Source organism: Pteropus alecto, unplaced genomic scaffold (assembly GCF_000325575.1).
Source record: "Pteropus alecto unplaced genomic scaffold, ASM32557v1 scaffold48, whole genome shotgun sequence".
Taxonomy (NCBI): Eukaryota; Metazoa; Chordata; class Mammalia; order Chiroptera; family Pteropodidae; genus Pteropus; species Pteropus alecto.
The window spans coordinates 3,323,447-3,331,915 of record NW_006442110.1 but is presented as its reverse complement, the minus strand read 5'-3'; the positions used below and the strand labels follow the sequence as shown (position 1 = coordinate 3,331,915).

General features: G+C 41.1%; 1 protein-coding gene across 1 annotated transcript in view; it reads left to right on the top strand.

Annotated features, from left to right (window-relative positions):
* CNTNAP2 (contactin associated protein like 2) overlaps positions 1–8,469 on the top strand; it is a 1,631,342-nt gene that overhangs the window by 1,059,059 nt on the left and 563,814 nt on the right. The window contains exon 12 of the mRNA XM_025039033.1: positions 1,285–1,404. Within this exon, the coding sequence (XP_024894801.1) occupies positions 1,285–1,404 (120 nt within the window). The remainder of the gene's footprint in view (positions 1–1,284; positions 1,405–8,469) is intronic.

The window sequence follows — 8,469 nt, the reverse complement described above, 5'->3', positions numbered from 1 at the left end:
ATAGTGCTTTATGCGTGAGCAATATCAAAATAATTTGTGAGGAAACCCTACCCCAAGGGCCCTTAGTCTGTGTTGTTCACAGCTGCCTAATCCACTGCTCAGAACATCATAGGTATTCAGTAACTATTTGCAGAAGGAAGGAAGGGAGGGAAGAAGCATTCAGTAAATCAAAGAACTTTAGAATTGTTTTAGTCTAGTACATAGCTGTTGAAATACAATTTAAGGTCTAACGTCTTTGGAGAGAGGAATCCATGGAAAGCCAAAGGGAGGCACAGAGAAGGTCGAAGAGGAAGGTAGAAAAGGAGGTCCCGGAGTCATAGTTCATAATTTAACAAAACAGATCCTAGAGGCCGAATTCAAGCGCACTTTGCCAAAAGACTCCTCCACTTGTATGTCAAATAAATTTTTACTAGAAGTCGTTCTTAGTTTTGTAAGGAGAACTTTCAGATTCGTCATAGGCATCAGTGTGGAGCTGTTTTAAAAAGTTTCCGCAGTAATATTTTAGAAACTCTAACTACAAAGGAAACATGTAAATGTCCATTTTGCATTTCTGAAAACAGGCGCCGCCTCTGAGCAATGTGCCAGGAGCGTGGGAACAAAAAGGAAACCAGTAAAACAGAACCTATAACTTAATTACATTCATGTCAGTTTTCTGCACAAACAAGATTTGATGTCACATAAAACACCTCTAACAAATAAAATGAAACAGGGACGTTGCTTTCCTTCTTCCTGAAATAAAAGAAAATTAAAAATCCCAGCTAGTTGAGGGAAATTCATACTGTCTATGCAAAAAATTGTGTGTGTGTGTGTGTGTGTGTGTGTGTGTGTGTGTGTGAAACAGACAGACGCAGAGATACAGAGAGAGTCAAACACAAAGACAGAGATTTTCTCTGGTCTCTCAGTTGATAGCCCAACAAAGCAGCCAATATTTGTGGCCTTCAAAATAACATCCCTTACAGTAAGAAGATGTTTATCTATAAACTATAGATTAAATATTCTTTTTCAGTGATTATAAATCCCAATGAAACAAACATTAAATTTAGTTACAATTTATTGATTGCTTTAGACTTTTTCCCAGTAAAAGCCACTCCCTCTTTGTCTGTTATGTCAGAAATGCTTACAGAGTAAGAACCGAAACATGAATTTAAATGTAGAGAAAAGAATGCTCGTTCTAGCAAGAGGCCGCACTCCTCAACAGGTTGCCAGCGTTTGATATGTTGCTGGGGCATTTATCTGGGGAGCCATTTGTTTTGCACTGTGCTCATGTAGGACGTTTCATTCCAGCTATCTATGAGCCTTCCTGCGAAGCGTACAAACACCTAGGCCAGACGTCAAATTACTACTGGATAGATCCTGATGGCAGTGGACCACTGGGGCCTCTGAAAGTTTACTGCAACATGACAGGTAACTGTGCCATGTTTACATTTCATGAACGTTGCTTTGCTATATGTTGAAAATAAGTGGTATCACTGAAGTTTGTTTCTTCTGGGCTGTGTTTTTATCACAACACATAATGAGCTAGATATTACCAGATTTGTTAGGTAAATGGTAAAATGCGTTTCTAAAGCAATTATACCTTCCAACACTGTATCTTTTAGAAAATCTTCCTTCAGACTAGAACAATTAAAAATAAACATTTAAAATATCAGTATGTAGGGGGAAACCGCAGAGAGCGAAACAGTGAGGTCGAAGTCCACAGAAAGAACTGGCCCATGAAACAGCCTGGACCAAGGGGACTGAGCATCACTACCCCGCATCCAAGCATCACTGCCCGTGGCAGAGGGCGCTCGCACACTACTCTGGACCTTCTCCTGCTCCCCTGATTACAGAAGGAACCCTTCTGAACGAGAATATTTGTCTTCTGTCACTCAAGGTAGTTATGAACATCAGTGCATCAGGGGCCCCTAAAGGCCAGCAGGCACCACCTGGCCTTGCGCCACCTCTCACCCCTTTCTTCATCTGGAAAGAACATGAACTAGACATCATTCAGATAGCATGGTACGTACCACAAAGCTTGACTCGGGCTATTCCATTTCTAAGAGATGTATGTTGAGGAAGGGGAGGGAATGACAGCATGAGACAGTCTACAAAGTCTTCACATATCACTCTGTGTCTCAAGAAATTGTACATACGCCTTATTATATGCCGTTTCTATTAAACATTAGAGCTGTCCCACTTCTCAGTGACCCAAATGTGATTCAGTATTTATCACAGTTGACTATATCACACATTTCAAAACATGGGAGCAACACATCTTCTTTGGGAAAGAAGCAATGTCTTGGCAGGGATTGGTCTCTTTCCTTCTTCCTATTAAGATGGTGTGTAATGCAGGAGAGTTTGACACTTGTATAGACATAGTGAAATTTTTAAGAAAAGGAACCTCACTGGCAGCTCATCTCTGATGTTAATTTGGGTAGAAACTAAAAAGAATAGAGGATGTTTGGGTTAGAGATATAAATGTGCTAATTGTTGGCATATAAATATATGAGAAATGATAACATCACTTAGGGGAAGGGCATCTCAGGAATAAGCTCATAGGAACTCGATAAAGATCAGGTTTCCGGTGATGAAATAGTCTGTGAGTGTGTAGGAGAATGTGACTAAGAGTAACGGGGAGAAGTCTCTAAGAGCATTTGGGAGAATAGTGAGTCATCCATGTGGAAGCTGAAGTGACTTCTTGGGTCCGAGAGAATGATAGAGATTTGGAGGATGGAGAGTGACTGTGAACCGATGTAGACGCACACAACGTGAGGCAGTGAGCCAGGAGCTGGGCAGGTCGCAGCGGGCTGGGTGCAGGGAATGTGGCATGCCACAAGTGACGGACCTCCCAAAGGACCTGCTCGGGCAACTTTGCGGAACCACGGAATGGGCAGTTAACCTAAACTCAGGGACGAGCAAAATCTTCCATGAGCTGAGTCTTGAAGAACAAGTTGGTGTTACGGGGCCCAGAAATGGGGAGAAGAAAAAATAGATCAACTTATGAAATGCTTTGTGTTGGATGAAAAGCGGTTGAAACTTGATTCTGAGGAAAAGGCAAGCAGTTGATGATATTGTATTTTTAAAGCATGACTTCGGTGGCAGTGAGTAGGGTTCTCCAGAGGAGGCCCAGATGTGGAGCAGGGCGACAAGTTAGACAGCCCCCGTTGTTGTAGTCCAGGTGTTGAAACAGATTCAGAGCGGCGGCCATCAGCTAAGGAGAGGCACGATCTAACGGATACTGAAAAAACTGAGTTGGCCAGACCGTGGCTGGTGAGATAGGAGTCGAAAAGCTTGGCAGGTTTCTGCCGCAGATGACCCGTGCGGTGGGCACCGAAGGGCAGGGGCACATCGGGACAGGACAGGACTTGGCTCTGTTGCCTCCAGGGCCTGGAATTCAGCCTAGTGGAGCCGCACTGCGGGCACGTACTCTGCAAATTCCCTGTGGTATCTGAGCACATCAGTTAATCCCTCTCTCTCAGTTGCCTTGAAGTAAAATAAAGAGTAGAAATTGGAATGAGTTGATGATTTCTATGCTGCCTTCCATTAAAAAGAAAAAGGAAAAATTCTATTATTACCATGAAACATGAAAGAAAACTACCACTACTTACAGTCAAATAATTTAGAGACGAAATCCTCTTGCCTCGAAGCAGCTTGAATTTACTCGTTTCTTGGCCAAGTTTGACATAAATTGGCAGTTTTCACTTTTTTTCATAAGGCAGTTCCTCTACTGTGCAATTCTTTGGGCTGTCTACAATTCAGTGCTGCATCGCTCGTAATTTAGGGGGGTTCCCTGAATGACAGAGCGTCTGAGGGACTGTACAGTTGACACTGAGGAAAGGCGATATTCATTGGGTCCGTTAGAGAAGAATTCATCATTCTGTGCAAGTCAAAGCCTGGTTTCCTTTTTCAGACCGTAGGGCACATTATGAAGTGTGGTTGTGGTTCTCCTTGCCTTCTTTCTTCGTTTTTATCATCTCCTTGAAAATTTGGTATTAAAAACATAATTTTTATGAATGTATACTATCATGTATTTCTAATATTTACCTGTTTTATTTATACATATTTCTAACATTTCAACTTCTTGTTTCTAGTTCCTTAAGATATTTACCAATATTTTCTATAAACCTTGAACTTTTATATTTAAAGCTTCATGTAATTCTTTCTGCCCAATGATTAATAACAACAGTAAATGAAGCTAGATCCAGCCATTATCTTTGGAAATTTATTGCTTATCCCTAAATCAAAAACAATGTTTTTCTTAATATTCTATACTCTAATTTATGTCCTTTATAACTCTCTTTGCATTCATATTTAATTTTTAAAATTTAAGTAATCATTTGTGCTGCACCATGTGAAATTTCAAGTCCAAATAAGGAACACCTCCTGCATTCTTTCTAGCACGAGTTTTGTAGTTTTATCAAAAAGCCATTAAGCTTGTTTACATAATTTGTGCTTTATAAAGCCCTGGGATTTAGCTGATCAAATTCTATTATCCTCTGTAATGGTAAAAGCTATTCATGCCTTTTTAATCTAATATTCATAGAGAGCGCGTTACTCAAGTTCCTAAGCGCTTGCACTCGGTAATGTTTTATTTATTGGTAGGCTTCTCAGAAGTTTCAGTCGTGCGGTGGTGGCCACTGGAGCGGTGCACTTGCGTTCTAGGGGATGGGATCATGGACCTACCTGCCCCACTCCTCCCCTCAGCAAAGCAAAGCAAAGCAGTTTCTTCTCTAGCATATTCATTTTCTTAGCAGCTTACAGTAACACCTGTTTATTACCTCACAGTGTTTTGGGGTCACGAGTTTGTCACTGGTTAGTTGCTCAACTGCTCAGGGTCTCACAGGCTGAAATGAAGGGGTCAGCAGGGCTGCGATTGCGTCTGAGGCCTGGGTTCCTCCTCCACGGTCATCCGGGTTGTTGACAGCTTTCAGTTCCTTGTGATTTGAAGACTATAGGCTCCACTTTGTGGCTGGGTATTACCTGTGGATTGCTGCCAGTTCCTAGAGGGTGCTCCCAGTGAGATGCAGTAAGAGGACCTCTCTGACGTCTAGACTGTCTTTCCAGGGCTCACCTGATTAGGCCATGCCCACCCAGGATAATTACCTGTTCGACTGACTCAAGTCAACTGATCAGGAACCTTATATCTGCAAAATCTCTTTACCTCTATCACATAGAGTAACGTATTCACGGGAGTGATGTCTCATCCACTTTTAGGCAGTAGGGAGCAGAGGGTGGACACCAGGTGGAAGGAATATTGGGGGCTGTCTTTCTGTTCTGCTTACTGCACCAATTTATGTGCCTCTGCAAATTACATATAATTCCACCTACATTTATTTTTTCCTTTTGATAACAGTGCCACATTTAGTTTTAAAATAATTAAGCTTTATTATATTTGCCTTATAATTTTTAACATATTCTTTAATTTAGGAACTTTTTAAAATGTAATTAGGCAAAGATAAACATTGCTTATTTACCATCTATAAATAAGAATTACTAACATGTTAGGAAATGTGTGATAAAGATGTTATATTTTATACTTGTAGCCACAAATATATAAATATATTGTCATAATATATATATGTAGTTGAGGGCAAACTAAATGTCAAGCACTGTTGTCAGTAGATTAGATACATTAACTCATCCAATAATTCACAATAACTCCATGAGATAGGTAATATTGTTCTTATTTCCTTTTTTTTTTTTTTTTTTGGAAAAAAAAACTAAAGCTTAGAGAAATTAAATCCTAGTTCACATACCTTGTAAGTTATGGAGATTTACTTATTGGACAGGCTTCATAGTTACTATGTGTGTATACATGTATATATATTCATGTGTGTGCATGTGTGTGTGTGCAAACGTGTGCATGTGTGTTCATCTGCATAGTCACATGTGCATACAAACAGTGCTTGTCATTTTGGATTCTGTAGTATGATTTGTAATATGATTCCTAAAATGAGCATATCTTATTCATATCTTTTTATTATCATCAAAACTTCCTTACATACTCTGAATTCATTATCTGTGTTTTGGACATTTTTGCTATAAACTATTTACTTGTTAATTGTCCAACTAATGCCTTGGGGTTTTTAATCGGAGAATACATTTGAAATCAAATCAGTATGTAAACCATTAGGCAGTTATTACCAATTTTAGCTATTAATTTAACTACAAGTATTTTCTCTAATATAATTTTCTGTGAGCTTTGTAGAATAACTTGTATAATTCCCATGTACCTAGGTTAATCATCTCTTAGGGTTTGCACCCAATTTTTAGGCTAATTTAAATTCTGTCTCCAATATCTACTTACTCTTTCAGTGTAAAATCTTAAACTGAATCTAACAGAATCTGGTTTGAGACTATAACAAGATTGAAAGGAATTATATTAGGTATCATCCGTAATATTTAATTTGATGATTCTTCGCTGTTTGCAAGAAACCCAGCTAGAAATGAGAACACCCAGCTCTCCTCTGTCCGTGCTGATTAACGTCCACAAGGCGGCTCCCAACCCTTCACGTTCCTGGGTGTCGTGACTGTTTCTCGGGTGTGTTCCTGGCCTACAGTGGAAGCCTCAAAACACTGGCTTCTTCCACTGTGTTCCCTCCACTCCCTTCCAGTGGTTCTCATCAAAGGCGGTCTCTCTCCTCTTTCTTCGTCCTGACCTAGTTTACCTCCGCTGTCGTTAACCCATGCGCAGGTCAGCTCTGTCGTCTCATAGTCGCGCCGGCTCCTCTTTGTCCCCTCCTCACAAGCTGTCTCTGTTACAAACCTCAGCAGCCGCTCAGCTCAGCGCCCCTGCTCCCCGCGCTCTGCTACTTCAGCGCCGCACAATCAGTATGAATCTTTGAATTCGAGTCTGTTCTTGCAGCGTCCATTGAAAATCTAAGAACCAGCTCACTGATCAAACACAGCCCGAAAAGAGCTTTTCCTCGAAACTGATGATCCACTCGCCCAAGTGTCCCTTCTGGATTTACGCTCGTATGTCACAGCCCGTCTACCGGCCAGGCTTTCTTTGAAATCTCCTCATTGTGTGTCAGTCACAGCGGTAGGCTCAGACCACAGAAGTTCTCAAATGGCTTTCGAACTTCAAATCAAGAAAGGTAGAAGGAAACTCAGGGAGGGAGTGCAGGACGCCATGGACGCTTCAGAGGATGCGGCTTGGGACCACTAGCGGGCATCTCAGAGCCACCTCTGGGGCCTCCAAAACGGTACCCCAGGTGCAGAGGCACCCACTTTCAAATATTTTTACATACCTGCCTAAACAATATTTTAAACACACTGCCTTTTTGGTGCTTTAAAAGCACTGCCTATGTTACGTGGTTTCCCTGCTCTAGTGCTGAGAAGGCTTCCCATCGTCTCTGGCTAGGGACTATTTTTTCTTTGTTTTTTTTTCTGACATTTGAGGTCTGAAACTTGTTCTTCTGTCAGGCAGGAGGGAAAAAAACACATCTTGGTAAAATGTGTTTACCTTTTGGTAAAACCAAAAGGCACAGGAATAACCTCAAACTTATTCACTAGGAATTCCTCTCTCCTGGCTAAACTTAAAGCCAGTGTGCCTATGTTTCTGCCTCTCCAAACCCTACAGTGTTCAGGTTTGTGGGTCACCTTTCATTCCTTCTGAGTAAATCAATGTCCATATCACAAGGTGCCTGGCAGTTTTGTTGGGAGAATCTCATCTCTCTTTATTTTATGTCTTGGTCCAATCAATATAACCAAGAAAATTAAATAATAAACTGCACCATACCACATGTTACCTGAACTGGCACATATTGGAATCATATTTCCTGGGACTGACTTAAACTAAAAGCCCTAAAACTCCTCCGTGCCCCACAGAAAGGACTTCTCTGAGACAGCATTTGTCTCATTTATAAAGAGTGAGAAAATGACTTTGCAAAAAGATATGCCTGTGGATGAAGTTGTCAGAAATCTCTTTATCGTTCTTCTGTATACAGATGACTTTATTAGGGCTGACCTCCCTTCACGTAACTAGTAATTTTATATCCTGGTTTTTACTCATTTTTAGCCAAAAAAAAAAAAAAAAAAATCAGTATTAAAAAGTGAGGCTAGGAAAAAACTTGCTATATCATCATCATCATTACTATTATGATTTCTTTTTTGCTTTTATATACATCTATTTATTCTATCTTCCCTGGAGCCGCATTTGTCTCTTCTGCTTCTAAGCTCACTTAGTGTCCCTCTAAGTTTGGAGACAGACAAGGCAGCATGCTGCTGAGAGGTGCAGCGAACACCTTTGCTGACCCGGCGGCAGGGTGTGAAGGTGAGAGCAGGGAGTTTATTAGGACATCGTCGAGGCAAGCCGGCTACAGCGTAGAGTCTGACATATTCTGTTCTCAGTTTTTAAAGGACTGTAAAATACTGGTGGGCATCTGGCTGCCGTTTCACTGGGCTCCTGCCAGACCGTTTGCTCTCTGTCTGGGGCATGCTGCTGTCACAGCACCTCCCTTCCCCACTCCAGCGCTTATCCATCCAGGA